At 38.9% G+C, this 21,153-nt stretch overlaps 1 protein-coding gene across 42 annotated transcripts in view; it reads right to left on the bottom strand.

The window, feature by feature from the left end:
* The window catches only part of TNNT3 (troponin T3, fast skeletal type), a 47,548-nt gene that overhangs the window by 23,436 nt on the left and 2,959 nt on the right, over window positions 1-21,153 (bottom strand). For 11 of the 42 annotated variants that reach the window (XM_042470729.1, XM_042470788.1, XM_042470806.1 and 8 more), the window contains exons 2-6: window positions 11,827-11,861; window positions 10,079-10,092; window positions 5,916-5,933; window positions 3,936-3,953; window positions 1,342-1,356 (exon numbers count right to left, since the gene is read on the bottom strand). In XM_042470729.1, coding sequence (XP_042326663.1) covers window positions 1,342-1,356; window positions 3,936-3,953; window positions 5,916-5,933; window positions 10,079-10,092; window positions 11,827-11,846 — 85 coding nt within the window. In that variant the 5' untranslated portion in view covers window positions 11,847-11,861. Of the gene's footprint in view, window positions 1-5; window positions 18-1,341; window positions 1,357-3,935; window positions 3,954-5,915; window positions 5,934-10,078; window positions 10,093-11,826; window positions 11,862-21,153 lie in introns of all 42 variants that reach the window. The other 31 variants (XM_042470813.1, XM_042470840.1, XM_042470930.1 and 28 more) reach the window with 6 other exon arrangements.

Below are 21,153 nucleotides of genomic sequence, written 5' to 3'. Positions count from 1 at the left end.
CATACCTGGTACATGAACTTCACCAGGTGGGAAGTATCATGGATGAAAAAAATCAAGGCAATAGAAAGCAAGAATGTTAGGAAAAGGAGAGTATTAAAACCAGTCATTCAAAACAGTGACAAGAAGAATTGCAGGAAAGCCATTTTTTGCAGTCATATAAGAATAGTAATGATGAACTGCATTTAGGCAGATGTAAAATGCTAACTTGTAGAGGAGAACGCCAGGTATGCAGATGCAAGAGAGCAGAAAATGTAAACTGTCCAGACCAGGCAAAGGGCTTGTGAGTGACAAAGAGCTAATAAAGCTATTATAGGCCTGTTACAGACAGCCAAAATAAAGCTGCTTCGAGTCACAGTGGAGGCATGATGTTTCAATGATTCATGCGTCCTAAGAGTCCAGAAGTCGCACCAAAGCCACGCTCCAGCCCTAAGGACTGGAATGTGGCTTTGGTGTGACTTCTGGACTCTTAGGACGCATGCATCATTGAAACACCATACCTCCACTGTGACTCGAAGCAGCTTTATTTTGGCTGTCTGTAACAGGCCATCGTCTTTCTATGGCACACTTGTATATTTCAAGGAGTGGGTTAATTTACAGATCACATCTAGAGTGACAAAATGAGTTTGCCAAGGTTTCCTCCTTTGCTGTACCCCCTTCACACAGATATTGTCCTCACAGATGGTATGAAAGGCTTTGATATAAATAGAATAGTTACAGTACTTATTTAAAAGAAAAATAAATGTAATGACACAATGAAATATTAATAATCTCGCAGTTTGGGCTGCATTTTGCCCAAAACTCATGCTGGCCTTCCACCAAAAAACTACTACTAAATGTCTTAAAGTGTTGGCCTCAGAAACTTTTTAAAAATCCATCAACAGGCATACAAGCTGCCATGCCAGGAAGAAAAGCTGATGGTATTTTAAATTCCAGTGTAATTTCCCCCACACTTGCATTCTCCTACATGGATTTCTCAGTCATGTGTGTAAGACTGGAACCAGTCGTAACATAATCCAATGGAAAGAACTATATTTTAAAAGACAGAGCTGTGGAATGAAAGCTTGAAACACAATATCCAATTAGTTATTGGGTAGGTATATTGTACATAAATAAGCCAACTGTTGTCAGTAGACAATCAACTATTAAATGCAAATAGCTTAATGATATATCTGTAGTCTTACAGTTTTCAAAGGTTTTAGTTGATTCTTCTATAGGCAGTGCCCTTTTTTATTTGATTGGTAATGAGAGCAGTCACACCTTCTCTTCCACAACCATAAAAGACACAATACTCTACTACCTCTGCCATTTAAATGCTCAGAACTGAGGTGCTGCAACACATACCTTCCTCTTGAGCTTCTTCAGGTAGGAAACATTGGGGAAAGAGCAGGAAAAAGCAAAAGAAAGAAAAAAAAGTTAAAACAAGACATATAAAATTAGAATCCCTCAAACTATATGAGCCCTGGTGGTGCAGTGCTTAAACTCCTGTACTGCAGCCACTCACTCACAAACTGCAAGGTTGCGAGTTCAATAGCAGCCAAGGGCTCATAGCTTGACTCAGGCTTGCATCCTTCTGAGGTCACTAAAATGGGTACACAGCTTGTTGGGGCAATTAGCTTACACTTTGTAAACTGCTTAGGGAATGCTTAAGTGCACTGATAATTGGTATAGAAATGTAGTTGCTATTGCAATGGGCAGCATGAAGATAAAGGTAGCAAAGGGAATTACAGTAGAACAGAAAAAATAAATCACATATATACTGAAATTTAACAATTCCATTGAGCAATAATTTGAAATGTTACCTGCATGGTAAAAACATGACCTGGTAGAAACGGATTTAAACCCTTTAGTCTAGTTTCCCAAAAGCTGTGTGCTACTGCAGTAATAGTTATTCTTAAAATACCAACATTTGACAAATTTTGGAGGCAGACTGCTATGTAGCATTACCCTTTCCTTTTGTTCTTTTTTTTAAAAAGGTGCATAATATATGTGTTTTGTCTGTGAATGGGTCTCTGTGAATGAGTGTGCGTTTGCCTGTGAGTGATATAAAAGGTGTATATATTTATGAGTATATGTGTGTTTGTATATGAGACAGAAGGTAAGAAGGCACCATGAATCGTAGCTGAAATCATTTGTAGCATACAGCCCCTGAAAGGTTCTCCATAAGACACTGTAGGCTGAAAATGATTCCCCATCCTTGGTTTAAAGGTAGTAACTGTTTGCTCTACAAAACTCTATCAATAATAGATTCTCAGCTCCATTAGAAAACTGAAGTCACGGGGGGGGGGGGGTTCATACCATGCCTTGTTTGTGACAAGGTTCTCGTGCATGAGTAACATCACAATTTGTCAACCAGAGAGAGAGAGAGAGAGAATGAATACATATGGTAAGGTTCTCTTGTTCTCTTCCATCACTTTCAAATTCATGTACACACAAATATGGGATGGAAAGAGAAGTGTCCAGAAGTCACATAGCTGGTTCATGAACTTCACTGGTGGCAAGTATCATGAATGGGAAAAAACAAAGCAATAGAAAACAAGAATATTAGGAAAAGAAGAAGATGATTAAAACAAGTCAGTCAAGATAGGGTTGAGAAAGAAGATAGCTCATTACAGGAAAGCAAATGAATGCAGTTAAATATGCAGAAATGATGAACTGTGTGTAGGCAAAGGCAAAATACTATATTGTAAAGAGCAGAATGCTGAGCATGCACATGTAGAAGAATAGAAAATGTAAACAGTCCAGACCATGCACAGAATTTATAAGCCAAAAATGAAGACATCAAGAGCACATCTGAAGAACATCCAGAGTGTTAGTCCCCAGTAGAATAAGGCTCTTGAATCAAGGTAAACACATTTTCCTATCTGTTGACTCCTCATTCAACAACTGATGCAATGGGTCTGCTGTACTTGGGACCAACGAATAGGAGTCCAGCCTAGGTGAGCCAAAGGTTCATCTCATGCTGTTCCTCCTCACACATACATTAGTCTCCACAGGTGGTATGAAGGGCTGTGGTTGCACTAGTATGGTGTGTGCATTCTGCACACTTTGCTTTCCAGTGTTGGTGCAATAAAGTACAGTCTGCCTCTTTCAAGAATAATTCCTATTCTTTTGGTTGTGTGTCACTACAACCATCCCGTCCAGATGTAAATGAGAGCAGATGCTATCTGAATATATCTGCAAATCCTCTGAGCTTTAGTCAATGGTTTTACACCATATTTGTGATCAAAATAGGTAATAGCTGAAGTATACATAGGTTTCATAATGAAAAGCTTGGGGTGCCTTAAAGAGTTTGAAGTGCCAGAAGACTTGTTGCTGTTTTTGCTGCAACAGACTAACATGGTTATTCCTCTAGGCACTGAATTTATTGTGTTCCCCTGGCCCCTTTTTGTACCTTACTCAAATTCCTAGTCCATCTATCTTTCATTAATTGTGAATGGTTACAACACTGGACACACTGAGCCATGAGAATAATAACATTTTTAGAGTGCATCCAAACATTTATCTCTATCATTCAAGAAGGACAGGAAAGGGAGGTATTATTATTATTATTAGTAGTAGTAGTAGTAGTATACCCCATTCTTACTCATAAGAGCTTAGGGCGACTAGCTGTCCTAGGTGAAATTATGAAAATATGCTACTCCTAACACCAGTTACAGCAATTACTAAAACTGGGCACATTATTTAATGCCAAAACATCAGCTCCAAACAAATAAAAAAATATATTGATGTGCATGTTAACTGAGTTGCAGAGAGGTGTTGACATCAATTCAGTTTCATGAATTGAAATTTTTGCATGAATTACATTGGATTAGGCTTTTGGAGTTAATATTTGCTTTTGTTTGCTCCTTTTCTGCTGCTGCTTCATTATTCCTATATGCAGACAAAACACTCTTCTGAAAAGGAAGAGATAAGACTCCAAAGACAATAGCACATACCTTCTTCTTGTGCTTCTTCTGATGGGAGATGACATGGAAACAAGAGGCAAAAACAAACAAAATGAAAACATTAAAATAGTTGGCAGAGCCTTAAAAACTCTTTGTCAGGTAAGGCTGAAGAAGTAACTGGTTAGAAAAAGAGAATGTCTAGAACAGGAACTAACCACCTTAGAAAAAAACCAAGTAAAGGTCAGGCAAAGATTAAAATCTGGAAACCAGAAAGAAAACAAAAGGAAATACTCTCCCAAAGAAAACACATGCAGATTAGACAGAAGGGAAACACCTTGCCAGGTAACCTCAAATTGATTTTTTTTTCTATCCAAGAGAGAGGAAGAAAGAAAGGTAAAAAAAGAAAAGGAAAGGAAAGGAAAAGGAAAGAAAAGAAAAGGGAGAAAGGAAAATCCTTTCCTGGGAGAAGCTGCCTGTATTAGGTTAGCACCCTTGACTATCTCTTTGTACATTTGACAAGCAGGTGAAGATGGAGTTTAAAAGCTACTCTCACTCACAACACCTAGTTCACTGTCGTACTTTTCTTGACTAATATTTGATCTTAATATTGTCTTAAAATACACTTTTTACAAAGCAACAAAATGCTGAGAAGGAAATAATGTTATCTCTAGCATTTACTAATAGAATTTTGGTTTCTATATTGGGGTTAGATGAGATCATTCTCTGGAACTTTAGTTCCAAGAAGATCCATGTTATTACTACATTTTGAACACCATGGCACTCCTGATACTATGGTGTAGGTAAAGGGTGTAGCCACACTGCAGTGCTCTGGTGCCTCACCAAACTATAAATCCCAGGAATCTGTAGGATAGAGTCATGGCAGTTAAAGTGGTGTCAAGCTGCTTTAATTCTGCAGTGTGGCTACACCTGAAGAAAATAAATATGTTCCCCATATAGGTTGGAGGTTGAATGTATTCAAGTTTCTATGGCTAATAGCTCCTAGGAGGACAGAACAGGCCATAATATTTGACTGATGCCATGTATAAAGATACTTGGAAAGATTTAGTCTTCATGGCTGTGACTCTTATATCACTAAACAACAGAAAATCTCAAATGTTTTTGAGATTGATTTCTTTCTTGCCTTTACAATATAAGGCTAAACTTTATAATCCAACACGAAATGACTATAAGATGTTTGTACCTATTATTCCCTTCAAAATATTTGAGGTGTTTTCATTTAATGTTCACCAAAGGAAAACTTACAGGTAACAGAAAAATCCTACCAAACAAAACTAAGCAAAGCAAAGCAAAACCTCAACAATGATGAAGTGTTATGGGAGGGAATCTTCTAAATCTCATCTTCTAAACACTCCTGTCTTGTCAAAATCATTAGTTAACTAAAGATGATATACAGTTCCCAGTCTTATATTATAAACAAGTGTATTTAACTTTCACAAACAGTAGCTTGTTTTGAACTGTAGTATTATAATGGGATCTCCTAATACCAGAATTATAAATTTACGGTCTTTCTCATACTTCCTAATCGTAGCATTTTAGATTTTACTTTAACTGCCATGACTGCATCCTACAGAATCCTGGGATTTGTAGTTTGTTGAGGCACTAGACCCCTCTGGCTGAGAATTCTAAATTCCAGGGCTGCACCAAAATGGCAGTTAAAGTGGTATCAAACTACTATAATTTTATAGTGTGAAAGAGAACTACTTCTGCAATTGTAAATGCTAGCAAATGCATTCAGCTAGAAGCAAAGTGAAGCAATCAGATAGTTGAGCATAGGGCTAGATGTAACATATATTCAATATGCTAGACATCAAGATCTATATTTTAGCCTTTAAAATTAGACTTCACTTAAGTTTTGATGCTAAAGCACCTAGACTGGTAATTCATATGGCATTTCAGATCATCTTTAGCAGACAATATCAAAGAGATGGGTGAATGACAGGCAGTGAAAGAGGTAAGGATCAAGGGATCATAAGGGAAAGAGAAAGTACATTTGGGGTAGGGTTTTGTTACCTTCTTCTTCGTATTCTTCTGCATTGAGACAAAAAGAAAACAAGAAAAGCAACAGAATCAACAAAATTGCTTAACACAAGGACTGACATGAAAGATAAGAACTCACTGAGGATGAAAGCACTTTTCTTTATACAGAGCAAAAATGAAACATAACAGAACAAAAAGATTTCCACAGTCTTCTGAAAAATCTTAATTGAAAAATTTGGAGGCAATCAAACCCCAAACAAATAAACAAACAGGCAGACAATGACCAGGACATTTTTTTCTGCAAGAATGAGAGAGTTAACTCAGACTGCAAAGATAAATTAGAGGGTTCTAATGCAGAACTAGCACGCCTTGCTTTAAGAATCAGAGACTCCACTGAAATCATTGGCAGTGCTAACTGTACAATAAGGAGTAGATTAAAGGGTGTTGTACAAAATGAACTTGCTCCAAGAAATTATTTCTGTTGGATGTAATGTACACATAGGCCCAAGTGATTAGCAACACTTCACTGCTTATTCTGTTTTATTGTGATGTTTTTCTGCAGAGGATAGCTCCAAAGTTCACTAACTGAAGGCATGTGCCTTTATATATATATAAAACATTCATACTGGAAAAGATCATCCTTCAATCAGAGAGTAAATTCTAGCTGATTAAACTGAGATGTGATGTGGATTTTTTTAAAAACAAAACTTGACAAGCTAGTTATTAATGAAATCATAATGCAATTTATTATATATATTTTTAATTAACATGGAATCCGAAGATATCAGAGGGACAGCTTCTGTGGAGTGACCCTCTTGTAATGAGTTAATGTTACTATTTTGATAACTTGGGTTTATTTTACTAGATGTCTGTCATACACAATAAGATGGTCCTAAATACTTTAAAGGCACCAGATCCCTTCTGATTTTGGAAGTGAAGCAGGGTCAGCCCTGGTTAATTGGATGGGAGACCACCAATGAATACTAGGTGCTGTAGACAATATTTCAGAGGAAGGAACTGGCAAAACTACCTCTGATTGGAACAGATGGCCACCGGGATCTCTTCCAAGACTATAATTCTGTTTCATGAACTGGACCACCATCTAATATCAGTCCTTACCAAATAGTTACAGTGTCATCCTCCTGCAGCCTGGGATATGAACCACATGGTGGTAGGTAGATAATTTGTACATTGAACTAGTGTACAGATGGAACAAAACATTGTGTGACCTTGTTGCCATACAAATCAGTACAAAGGGGACTCTATGAAGTAGCTATATCACACGATGCAACAAAGGTCATTTGGGGCATGATGCTCACGCCATTTATTCATTCAGTCCAATTTAAGGACACATCCAACCCATATGTTAGAATGCGAGTTAAGCCAAATTTCTATAAACTGGGATAAGTGTGTGTGTGCAAGAGAGTGAGAGACAGAGGGAGGGAAGGAATGAGTGAGTTACTGAATTCTTCCCTTATTTCTTGTTCACTTCCACTCTTACCACCCCCAGACAAGCTTCTGATCATATATTTTCCCCCAGGCATAGCCTGAGCAGAGCAGTAGAGGACATGGGGTTTTCGAGGTGTCTCTCATCCACAGGTTGCCATGAGTTGGGGTTGATTTGAAGGCAGTTAACAGTAAATAGCCATTACTGGTTTCACATCCTCTTGTGGAGAAAAACAGGTAGTAAGTAACAATTTCTAAGAGAAAAGCATAGGAACAGTCTCTTTCTGCCCATACATGCAGTGCTTAAAATTACTCCAGTCTACCATAGAAGATTTCAGGTCTGTAAGCATCATGTGTAGGATAGCAGGAAGACTTCCAGGATGTTTTTATTGCATCTGCTCAAGATGAAGGTTCTTTTGGGCTGGAGGTACATTCTAACATACAATCTCCCACTTGCATTCTGAGCTGGTACAGTCACAGTCTGACTCCTCATCTTATAGCAGGAAATGACCCGTTGGTTGAAATCCATAATCTACATAAACATACTTTGAACTCCTAAAAAGAATGCTGTGATAAAGCTTGAGGTCTGAGGTAAATGACTACAGGCTGCCATCTTCTATTGCATGACCTGAGCTCATGTGTTGTTAATTTTAAGTATGGAAGGTCCAACCTCAGTAAAGAAAAGAAAGAGTAGTAGTGGATACTATATTGGTCTTTGTTCTATTACAGTGTCACAGCTCTGTGATGCAAGATCTATGTAAATGGTATCAGCTTGAAGGAAAGACTTGTTAAAGGTAATGTCTTCAGTCAAAGAGACAAATCGCTATGTTCACATTAGCAGGCAGCCCTTGCGGATAATGTATAGTACTTTAATATTGGGCTGCAGCACAACCAAGTCTGTGCTGGTAATGTTTGACTTTTTAAACAACATGCACTGTGAGCACAAACACAGAACGATGAGCATACAATGCACATGTTCATGTATTTTTGAAAGAGCTGATATCTTGCACATAGGGAAAAGATATGGAGTAGAACACTACCTAGTAAATATTCCCCAATAATAGATACAATAATATCTAGATTATACAGTGATGCTAAAAGCATTTCAAACTGCCAAGATTGGGCATATTTTATTTTAAAGCATCTGAGCATCAAGACATACACTTCACATAGTAACAAAACATAAAGAGCTTGAAATGAATTAGCAAGAAAGAGAGACACATTTTAAAGGGCTCCTTTATTGCAAAATGTGTCACCAACAGATGGCAGCAGCTGTACAACAACAAAGCAAAAACAGAGTAGGAAAAGAAAGAGAGATGCTATGATCAGGATGAACTAGTCTTGGTAAGGGGAGAAGAAGGCAATCCAACCACAAGAAAAAGGATCTTGACCTTGTGGCAAGGTCAGCGTGTCAGAATGTCCCATAATCCTGTAGAAATAACTTGAAAAGGCTACACAAAGACTCTGGTCCAAATGACAGACCCTGCTGAATAGAAAATTAGAACCAAGAATCTTGAGCATAGGCACAGAGGAGCTGGTCTGTATGACTGTGTTGGGGGAGGGGATGATGGGAAATGTAACCCAGAATAGCTGGGGGTGGGGGGGCACTAGCTTGAGAAAAGCCAGTACAGAGGAAGCCCTGAGTCTGAGTTTCACTCAGGGTCTAAGTACCCAGAACACATGATATTTGGAAAATCCTGACATGGCACATGTGAACTATGGCGGGATACACACCGCCATTTAGTACGTATAGGATACGTACTAGAGTTAGGAAGGGGCGGTGCTTCCGCACCCCCCTAACCTTAGTACGTATCCTATACGTACAAGATGGCGGCGAACCTTCTACATGGGCACCGCCATCTTTACGTACTGGACGCACAGCGTCCAGACGTGTCGCGGCGCCTATGACGTCGCGAGTCTGCGCCAGGTGCCTCGCGACGTCATAGAGGCGCCGCAAGAAGAAGCTCCGAAATGGAGCTTCTTTTTTGCTCCGCGCGGGAGTCGCGCGGTTTGGCTGCTGCGGCTCCCGCGCGGAGCAAATGGCGGCGGCGGGGGAGCGCCGCAAAGCGGCGGTCTGTATCCCGCCTATGTAAGGTGCTTTTCAAGAGAGAGAAAGAGAGAAAGACGCAGGGCTGAGATCATTTAAAAATCCCCACATTAGACCCACCAATTCCAATGCCAGTGTGGCTGCATTGTGCCAGCATGGTGCAAAAATATAGTGACACCTGTCTGCTATGGGCATCAAGGGGCAGGGGAGGCATTTTGTGCAAAATATTTTTATCTATAAAAAATGGGTAAATGGTGTTCTGGGCCTCTGGTACCCTAGAAACAAACTGGGGATGTGTGTGCTTAATATTAGTGGCTATTGGGCAGGAACTCTCAAGTTCTTATTTAATACATAGAATGCTATAGATGCTACAGTAGAACAAGTCACAGTTTCTCTAACAAGGTAGAGGGTTGGACTACCCATGGGTTACTCTTTCTGGTGCTGACTAGTTGTTTATTTCACAGCCACCTTGTCAAACTGAGGAGGATCACAGGTGTTCTGCACAGGGCTGAGAATGAAATAATTTAAGACAGAACTTCATAATATCAGTCATTGCAACCTCAATGAAGAATAAAAATGTATATCAGATTAACTGATTCATATTTGAGTACATTAAAAATTATGATCCATCAGAATAATTAATTAGAAAAATGAGGACTTTTATAGCATTTACATATAATTAAATGGCATGTTGTATACTCACCCTCTACTTGCTCTCTGTTGGGGAGAAAAGGTAGAAAGGAAGGACAGATGGAAGGAAGGACCAAAGAAAGAAAGAAAGAAAGAAAGCATGGTGAGACGGGTTAACTATACACATTCACATGGAAATAAATCCCTCTCTCTACAGTCCAAGCAGATAGACATTCAATTCCAGCCTAAATGCTTCTTGAAAATGGTTTAGTTATGTCAGCAGTGACTGACACATTCCTTGAAAATATGATTTAAATATTTTGCCATATTCAAAGCATGGGAGTAACAAGTTACTGTTCAAATAAAAAAAAATATAACTTAATTTACTAGGGAAAGGAATTTATTACAAGTCACTTAGGTATAAATAAATTACATCACAATTCACCTTAGTGTGGTACAATGTCTTTTGTGATATAACAGAAACCGTAATATTTCCATACCCATAGCAGAGGTAGCCATACTGGTCATAAGAAAATTTCAAAATCCATATTCTGATAATACCAATATTAGACTACCAAAAGGGCACAAATGTCCATACAAGCATGAAGTCAAAGGCTTTCATGGCTGGCATCTATAGTTTTTTGTGGGTTTTTCAGGTTATGTGGCCATATTCTAGAAGAGTTTGTTCCTGATGTTTTGCTAGCATCTGTGGCTGGCATCTTCAGAGAAGATGTCAAAGAACTGTGTATTCTCTGAAGATGCCAGCCACAGATGCTGGAAACCATCAGGAGCAAATTCTTCTAGAACATGGCCACATAACCAAAACAAAACAAAACAAAACAAAACAAAACAAAACCCCACAAAAAAAATCCATACAAGTGTCTGAGATCTTTAGGTATCTTCAGCGGACAAAATGTTACCAATAGTAGACAGGGGAGAGAAAGGCAGGGAAATTAAATCTTAAAATCATGTAGTCTGCTGCATGTTGTCTTGAGATATGATGATGAAGAAGTGATAAGCATCTACACACCCTTCCACATCATTATCACTCAAGAAATGATCATTCCATTGGCCAGAATTCACTTGGACAGTTACAAACAGGTAACTTAGAGTTATGCATTCCTAACTGGTTGATATTCACATTCCGTATGGATTTGCAATTTTAGGGCATATGTAGGGACTGGAAAAGTCCCCACCACCACTTACCATGCACCAGGTGCTGTGATTGCTGGGGGTCCATTCCTCTGTTAATGTAAAAGTAGAAGACTGATCTTCTCACTCCCCTTTGTGTGAGTCATCTCCAGTACAAGGGGGAATTATAACAGAGACCCATAATGGAGATCACTCATGGGAGGGGGCGGAAATACCAGTTAGATGCTTCCTGAGCTGCAAATGCTGCCGCCCAGGACATGAGGAGTGAGTAGTTTAGATGTGTAACTATGTAATTCTGTAGCTGTGTAACTATGGTGGTTAGACATTTATAAGTTCCCAAGTGGATTCCAGCCTTTGTCTTTTATTCAGTTTAAGTTCAAAAACACCTATCCAAGCAGCAAATAATTAGGATACTATTGTGGCTTAATAATATATGTATCCTACAGATATATTACTGTTTTTGGATTCTTTGATCCTGATTTTGGAAGTTTAGATCTACCAAATCCTAAGTCATGCAAACCCATTGCATTAATTGGTTTTTCTCTGCATGGGCTTTTGAATAGGATTTTGGTAGTAACACTTGCAAAAGCTAGTAGCTTCAAGGTACAAGAAGCTCTGTGATGAATGGCCTTTTAAAACTAATGATTCTATGGATGTGTTTCTACTTACACGTCTTCGGTATCAGACATGTTGGCAGTAGGTTTCTAGATAAAATAACAAATGAAAGGCTGAATAAATAAGTGTTATATCACAACACATTTATCACTGAAAAGAATATCTGATTGTCTATAGAGGATTAAAAATATCCCTGAATACTTTATTTGTACAGCAAGATCAAATTAACTCACCCAAAATGACATTGTTTTAGCAATGAACTCTTCACAAAATTAATCATCAAACATCATGCTAGCCTGTAACTTGTCAAAGCACAACCTGGTTCTCTCCTTCTCTCCAGTATTTCATGTCTTTAATATCCAGTGGAAAACACATGGCAATGTATTCTCACACTTCAAACCCATGAAAATGTGGTCACACCAGAGCTTGGAAAAGATACCACATTAGACAACAACTCTGGACATGCTGGTTAGATTCTGGCAGTCCACGTGTAAAGTTTTTCTAAGCTCTGTCAATATGAGAGAACAAAGACAGGACTGCACACGGTGTTATATGTGTGAAGAAGCATCTGAAGACATGCTCAGATGGTATATGATCATGATTGATCCTGGCAACAGCCTAACTATCACTATCTTTCTACATTAGTAGTATAATTTATTATTGATAAAAAACATACTTGCACACGACCTAAAGCACAATGTGCTCTGCTAATTGCTTTTCCCCATTTGTCCTTACAGTAACTCTGGAAGGGAGATTTAAAAACTGGTGGACCGAGGATGAGAGTTGGTGAGGTTGATAAGAGCTTTGAACCAGGCTGAAATAAAGCACAGACTGCATGATTGATCCACCTTTCTGCATGAATAGCCAGTGCATAAAGTGTTCATGCCTGGGCAGGTACACATTAATCATAGTTAAGGAAAGGTTTGTATTTATACCAAAGACAAATATGTCCAGTTCAGTTGTATGTTTACATCTGAGAGGTAGATGGAAAAATGCCCGAACTCACAGGATTATTTAGGAACTCTTCGCTGGCTAGCTCTTGTATTTACTACAGCCAGCTTTCAAACAACAAAAAAGGCCAAGATCATGGTGGATTTGTGTCCTCACTTGAGAGCCAGTGACCTCCTCAATCCCCAGCTGTAAGGAATGGCTCTGCTCCACTAAAAACAGGAAAAGTATACCAGTTTTGCCCATCCAAGCAAGAGGTGGGCTCCATAGGCTTCATGACAGAACAAGATTTCCTGCATATCCTGCCAAATGTAGGTCTTCACTTCTCCAGAAAGGAGTAACAATCTCAGAAGGGGCTTAGAAGAACAGCAACAAATGGCTTTACTGTTCTGGTGTTTAACTATCCCTTTCCAGAAGTATTTTAAAGGGTTAGAAACTCTCAAGGAGGTTTGTGATAGCTCTACAGGAGTGATTTTATCCCACATCCACCTAAATCAAGGATGGATGGAGCCTTAAATTAGAAAAGAGGGCTCCTCCCCCTAGAAACCCAAGCCTTCTCTTAACTTCATTACTCAGCTGATACATGAGAGGCGTCTTGAAGGAACTGGCAGATGGATGGATGTCCTAAAAGAACATCTGCGACTCACAAAGTTTCTATTTCAGAAGGGTCTCATAATCCCGAAGGCAAGAGTCCTGCCATATAAGGGTTCCTGCCCAGCTCCCAGTGACAACACTCAATGAAAACAGTGTAAACATTGAGAAGGGTGTATGCTTACATGGCTGGGATGCTCTTAGTCTTCCAGACATAAACCCTTAACCACGGGGGGGGGGGGGGGGGGGGGGGGGGGAGGCAGGAAGTCAGACAATGCTATTTGCTTTGGGGAATCAGTGGAATGGTATAACTAGTTCATTTGGACAAATCACATACTCTCAGCTTCAGGGAAAGGCAATGACAATCCTCCTCTAAATAAATCTTGCCAAGGAAATCCTATGATAGGTTTGCATTAGGGTCACCATAAGTCGGCAATGCATTGAAGGCACACAACACACAACACAACAGTGAAGAGAAAAGGACAGAAGATCCACTGAGTCTGTTTCCCTAAAATGGCACTTATTGGACTTCTGGAGCTACAGAAGCTAGTGTGGTGTAGTGCTCTGTGTGCTGGACTAGGATTCCAGGTGTCTAAAGTTCAAATGGACACTAACTCAGCTTCACAGGAAGACTGTGGCAAACCTCCTCTGAATCAATCTTACCAAGAAAATCTAGGATAGGATAGCCATGAACCAAAGCTGACTGGAAGACATAACAACAACACAAGGATTACTGGCTAATGCATCTATTTTAACCTTCCAGTCAATACTGAATCTAGCCCTTTATACAATTATAGTTAGTTTTTCTTAAAAATAGGAACACACACAGAAGGAGGTATCTCAAGGCATGTATTAATGTCAATGTATGTAAAGCTATAGATACAGATATGTTTCTGTTGATTCCAAGGGAGCTGGGGGCCAGTTTAGGGTACCTCAAGAAGGAGAAAGATTTGCTGCTAATTCTAGCTCTTTGGCAAAAACTGGCTTGTTGGTAGAGATCCATGTTACCTTAATCTGCCATTGCTGAATGAAAGAGCTGAAACAGTAACCATGAGTGTGAAAGAAATCATTGGACTCCTCACTGTTCCTGACACTAGTTCAAAAATATTAATAACTAATAACTGGATTAACATTATGATGATCAATACAGATTATTTTAATAATAAAAACATGCACATTTCACAGATCAGATAAAAGCCTTCTAAAGACACATCTGTTTTTCCATGAATACATTTAAATTTTCAAGAATAAACACTTTAGTGTATTCCACTGCCTTATAGGTACTGACACCTTGCTGAAAGTTTCCCAATGATGAGTGATCTCCAAATGGTTAGTCACAAAAGCTTTATGGTGGGCTGATGCTATAGCAAAAGAAAGTGTTTCACTTCCATCTTAGGAGCTGAAAAGTTTAGAAGATTCTGGACAGTGACAAAACATTTGGGAGCCATACTTGTTAATAAACCATTTGCTCATGGGAGAGTATTCTGCAGAATCCATGTGTGTTTATGCGTATCTATGCCCACGCTGTCTTGCGCTATGGCCTTTTCAAAAATGGCACTAGAAATGTTCATTGTGTGGAACTGTATTAGGACCATGCCTTTAAGGATTATCATGTGGGACCTTGCCACTGATTCATAGTCATTGCACTAAGAAACATGTGTAGTGCACAATTTCAGGCACTATCTCACTTTCACGATCACTGCAAGAGACTGAAGTCAGGGTGAATAGATCCCAGACTTGATGTATTTTGGACAACATTTTGTCTCTCCTAAATTACAATTGCAGATCATTACCTCCGTTCTGGTTGCCAAGGTCTCCTGTCCCAGCCCAGGATCTCCATGGCCCCATCCCGGATTCGTCCCTTCTTGCTTGCTGCCCCTCACTCCTGGAACCTCCTCCCCTTACAAGCACGACTCAACATGTCTCTAACCAGCTTTAAAGCCGAGTTAAAGACCATATTGTTTAGGGAAGCGTTCCCAGGGAGTCTGTGATTGTGACCTGGTTCTTCTGATGCTTGATTCAATACTGGATATTTGTTGTTTTAACTTCTAGATTGTACGCCATAGCCAGGCTTTTATATATTTTTGATTTTACCTGGTTTTGTACAGCGCTGTGTACATTTATGGCGCTTTATAAATAAAGCTAATAATAATAATAATAATAATAATAATAATAATAATAATAATAATTAACTGGTCTGAATATCTAGGCTCCCTCATGACTGGAAGCCTTGATCATGATGAAATGAAAACACCTATTGGGGGGTATTGCAACACAAACAGGAACATTAATCAATATCTGTAAAAGAACTGTGGATTAATAATGAAAGACCATGAAATGTTGACACAACACCCACTCTCACCCATTACTTTAAATGCATGGTTACCATGACTTGAACCAACAACTGTATTTTTATTTTATTCCTTCTAGCTATTGTCTAGGGGGGCCTAGCTAAATTCTAATACCATGGGGTTATATGTTTCTGTGCCAGCGTACCTACTTGCTTCTGGAGGAGATGGAGCAGGTAAATGCACCACGTCATAGTGTCACAACATGGGCACATTTACCCAGAAACTATGGGATGGGGTTGGGATGGGGCAACCTAAATGGGTTGACACTTCTTAGCATGAAACTGCAAATACAGTGTATTTTTCAGCTAAAAAATAACATTTGAACGGGCAGTGAATGTTAGTACAAAAATTTAAAGCATACCCATATTAAGACTCTTTTGACATTCCCAGGCAATTTCTCCTATAACCACTATTCTATAACAGAAGTCAATTTTTTCTACAGGAAATTATGCAGTTCCTGCATCCAGATTGTAACACACTTGTGGTTGCAGTTTACCTTGTGTGTGTTCAAAGAGCAAATTGCAAATATGCAAAATGGCTGGCAAAAGTATTCTGGGAGCTGTAGTGCAAAAAAAGTAACATTTAAAAGCTCTGCCATGTGTTGAGTTGTCACAGGAAATGTGAGAGATGAAAAGTAAGGGGTGCTCTACAGCTGTGACTTTTCTTTGTCCTAGTGACAAATGGTAATGTGAAAAGTGCTCACATTCACACATTATGTTTCCTCCATCATAGCTGACAACAATCCTTATGTTGTAAAACAGGAACTTTGACATACAGCTGAGGCAAAACAAAAGAGCAATGCCAGTGCCCCTTCTCCCTCCAATTTGCTACCGGAGATCAAAGCCAATCCCCCATTACCCAGGTTAAGACCTGTCCAATTCTTTTAGCACATTAAGCAGAAAATCCTAAGAAAAGCCTTTCCCCAGTCCTTAAAGGAAAATTAAAACAATAATAAGTACTGAATCATATCCTTCTCTTTTATGACAGTCTCTCTGGTTGGTGATAGGGCTGGCCCTGCATGGTGCAAGAATGTTTTCTTCTTCACAAAACATGCCCTCCATTTTCAAGTGCATGAAAAGGAACAAAACATATTGTGAAGTACATTCCCTGACGTGCCTCCAGTCCCCATTCTGTCAGAATTCCTTGGCACTTAGCATTCAGGCAGAAGCACTCCAGGGAATCAACTGCTTGCAAACTGATCAATGGCAATGTGAAAATAGCTCTTCATCTTAGTAGCAGTGACATCACCATCTGGCCAATCCAGTTTGCCAAATGAGGGCATCTCTGAGGGAAAATGGGACTGACAGCAAAGGCACCACTGATGTCAACACTGTTTGTTTGTTGGGGGCTTTATTTATGGCAAAAATGACCATCCCTGGACATTTGGCTCAGTCCTAGTCAGGCATCTTCTCCAGACAGATTATCTCTTTCTTGCTTACTATTGAAACTTTTTTTGTGATGGAATGGAAAAGTAGTCTCTCTGGGCTCCAACTGATTCCATCTATTGCAACTTAGAGCCTTATCACATTATTAAACAAACTTGGGAGGCAGATAAAAAGACAAATCTTTTTTCCCCTCCCTCTGCATGATTCTCATTCTCTTCAGGTTGTAAAAGTATGGGAGAGCATTGAAAAAGTCTCATTTTTTTGCCAAATGGATTATTTCATTTTAGCAAATGGGACACTTTTATGACACTTTTACAACCCTCTCCCATAGTTTTACAACCAGAAGAGAACAAAAGAGAACTACGTCATGTAGAGAGAAGGAAAAAAAGATGCATTTTTCATTTGCCTCCTGAGTTTAATAATGTGATATGGCTCTTACTGAATTTAAATAGTGGCTTAAATTTAGTTGTGCTAGTCTTAACCAGAGTAGATTCATTAAATCAATAATTGAATGGGTCTACTCTGTTTAGTATTAACTGGACTAGACTGTTTTGTTTTTTTTTTTTAAAAAATAAATGCCATATCTTCCTCAAGGAGCTGGAACTATACAATTCACAACTCAATTTTTATGTGGATCTTCCCCCATGGCCTATAGATTTGAAATATGTGTTCCTAGCATGTGACCATCCTCATATTTTGTCTATAAATAGATGCTAAATTGAGATGAAGGTGAAAGAAACTGGACACCAATGCTGTATTACAACTCAAATAGAAATATAGTAAAACTACAGTGAAAGTTGACCAAACTCTGCTGGATAGTTCTCCATGCTGCCTCCTTTATTTTAACTGTTATGATCTACCTGCCTAATTTCAGGCTGCAATTTCCTCTTGAATGTCAGATTAGAAATCTTAGAGACCAAGGTTCAAATGTCCACTCAGTCATGGAAACTCACTGGATGATCTTGAACAAGTCATATTCTCTAAGCCTTGGAAGAAGGGAATGGCAAACATCCTCGGAATAAATCTTGCCAAGGAAACCCTAGGAAAGGGCCACCATAATCCAGAATTTACTTACTTGAAGGCACTCAGTAACAACAACAGCAACATTTCCGTCTTGTTCCTTCATACCTACCACAGGAAGGGGCCATACTTTAGCACCCACCCTCTCCTCCCCATGTTCCTATTTGTAGGCTTCTAAGCTGGAGGTCATATTATGAAAATAAGCATCACATTCTCTGAGGGGAAGTGGATCCTGTCCCCTTATAGAAGTGTGCCATGTTTCAAAGGTGTGGGCCATTATAATTCCACATAAACCCAGAAGAAACAAAACTTTGCACTGACATAGAGGAAACACTCAAAAGATTCATAACATCAAGATCTGGATAGAAAAATATAAATAAGGGTGAAAATAACATATGTTCACTTGCTTCTAGCAAACAACTGTCAACACATGTCAGCTTCTTATATCAAAAGAGCCTAATATCGTAAATTTGTTTTAAGCTGATTTCTTCAATGTTTTCAAAGCATCTTCTAGCCTTATATACTCTAGCAATTGAAAGAATATTTGAAAATATTATGACAAATGTTGAAAAATGTGTTCCTTGAGTGTTGAGAAACCCTGATGAGAAGTTGGCTTGAGTCATGATCATCTTTGTAGGTCAGAACTTATTCTGAGCAAAATATGCAATGCTGTTTTGTGCAGAAAACAGCTTTTTCTGTATAGGAAACAGCATATTCTGAGTAGAAATATTATTTTCTTTGCAGAAAATGTTATTTCCTGCACATATAATGGTGCAATTGGGAGCTTGTTCTGTACAACAGTTACACATGGGTGATTCGCACAGAGAACAGATTTTTTTGCACTGGAAAATGCTGTTCTCTTTGTATAAAGTGCTGGTTTCTTTCCTAATCAACCATTTGCTGACTTTGCACAGAATAAATCCCAAATCATGAATGGGCTTTGAACACTGCATGGTTTGGAAGATTTTCTTGAAACCTGAAGAAAATTCCCAAAATTATACATTTTGTTTGAGAATAAATGAGTGAAGAATTACTTCTGTAGTGTAGTCTGAGTCCTAGTTGCTTAGGGATCCGCCTTAAGAACCATCCTGGGAATTAAGATCTGCTGCTGCATCTCTTAATATCCAATAGTCAATTGTAGACAAGGATGTTGGATTTACTTTTCCATAAATCCCAATGGCATGGTTAGCCAGGAGCAAAGAAATAGACTCCTATATTGTACCTTTTAATAAGTTTTTTAATCAATATTTCACATGCACCACACCTGAGTTGTCTGCTACTGACCGCTGGTTCCAAAGGCATGTCTGCACTGTGGAATCAGTCTTTAAATCTGTTGAGCAATCACAATTACTAACATTTCATGGGTACTACACTTTTATTGAAGGATTGGAAATGCTTGGTAAAGAATCCTAACACCAAGCCCAGTCCAAGCAATCAGTTGCTTCAGGAGGTTCTATTCTAAGTAATACCAATGAAACAGAAGCAGTTCCCAGTCCAAGAGGTATACTCAGGATCTCTTTTCAGTATTGTCTGAGTGGACCTTATCACACTAGATGAATCCCAGACAGAAACGGGATTTAAAAGTAGAAAACCCCCCACCAAATCCAGGATTTTTTCAGCTGATGTTTCTTCCAAAGAGCTATAACACAAAAACAAAGCGAATAGAAAGTTGACAAAAACAACCACCTTTTTACTTTTGGAAACTTCCCGAAAGTAAAAAGGTGTCATTTTTGTCAGTTTTCCATTCTCTTTATTTTCTCATTATTGCTCTTTGGCACAAATGTGTCACATTCCACGTTTACAAGGTTGTTTTGCTTTTAAAATCCTGTTTCTGCGTGGGTGGGATTCGACAAGTTTGATAAGGCTCGATGTGAGTTTTGGATTAACCATAGCTATGCATACTCTAAGAAGTGAACTCCAGCATCTTATATGCTCAGTTAGATAGAATGGGGCACCATTCATTCTTAGATTTGGGACAGGCCATTTTTAAAAACCAATGTCACCCACTGGATTGGGAGAAATGCTTAATCCATTATTCTTTGCCATTCTCTCACTCAATCTCCTCAAATCTGCTATCATCCGCAAATTTAATCCACACAAGTATCTATATTAATCCCCCTCAGAACCTATACAGCACTATGAACCAGAGCTTGGAAAGTTACTTTTTGAACTACAATGGTGAGTGGTCATAATGGCTGGAAATTCTGTGAGCTGAAATCCAAAATCAAAACTTTTCCCAGCTCTGATTTCACCTCTGTCATTGCTACTGTCATGTAAATTTGCACCTAAAATAGTAGTTTTATCATTAAAAAGTTGAGGGATCCAAACACAAATATTGCACACCATGGAGCAAGCCATTTTCACAAGACTTTAAAATGTTATTGTATTGTGTCAGTTGCCCACTACATGTGTCTGAAGCTAGGAAACCACAGTAACAGCAGGTAGCTACATTTTATATGCAGCTGAAAGGAAATCTTCAAAAACCCTTCTAAATTTGACAGGCCCTATATGAAGTTCAGGAGTTATAAATAGAGACTGAAGGCTGAGCCAAACCAAAGCAGACAAGATGGATCATGATTCTGTCACATAAATCCCTGATCCATCTCTGCTTCTTGCTCTGAACTATATGTTCCTTTTGGCCCAAACCTATTCCATTTCTTGGCTTAAAAACACAGTGCCCATCTCCTCGGGAACTTCTCAACAGCTGAGAATGTACCCATCTTCCCCTTGATAGATTAAATTCACTCCCTCACACCTCAGAGGGCATTTATGAAAATAGCCTCCCTCCTATCAATCATTCTCTCTCCTTAGCCATACAAGGGAGGTAAGGCAGAAGGAGTATGAGAGGAAGGGAGAACAAGAAAATGGACAGGCAGTGAAGAGGAGACTTGACAGGTAGAGCTGGATGTGCATAAGGAAAAAAAGTCAGCATGACTATCATTTGGCAGATACCATCTAGGATATCTAGTCAATCTAATACATGTAATATGGCAGCACATACACTAAAACTGATGTATGCGATTGCAACTATCTATCTATCTATCTATCTATCTATCTATCTATCTATCTATCTATCTATCTATCTA

The sequence above is a fragment of the Sceloporus undulatus genome, chromosome 1, assembly GCF_019175285.1.
Source record: "Sceloporus undulatus isolate JIND9_A2432 ecotype Alabama chromosome 1, SceUnd_v1.1, whole genome shotgun sequence".
NCBI classification, from domain to species: Eukaryota; Metazoa; Chordata; class Lepidosauria; order Squamata; family Phrynosomatidae; genus Sceloporus; species Sceloporus undulatus.
The sequence above is the reverse complement of the archived record's forward strand: the minus strand, read 5'-3'. Positions and strand labels throughout refer to the sequence as shown.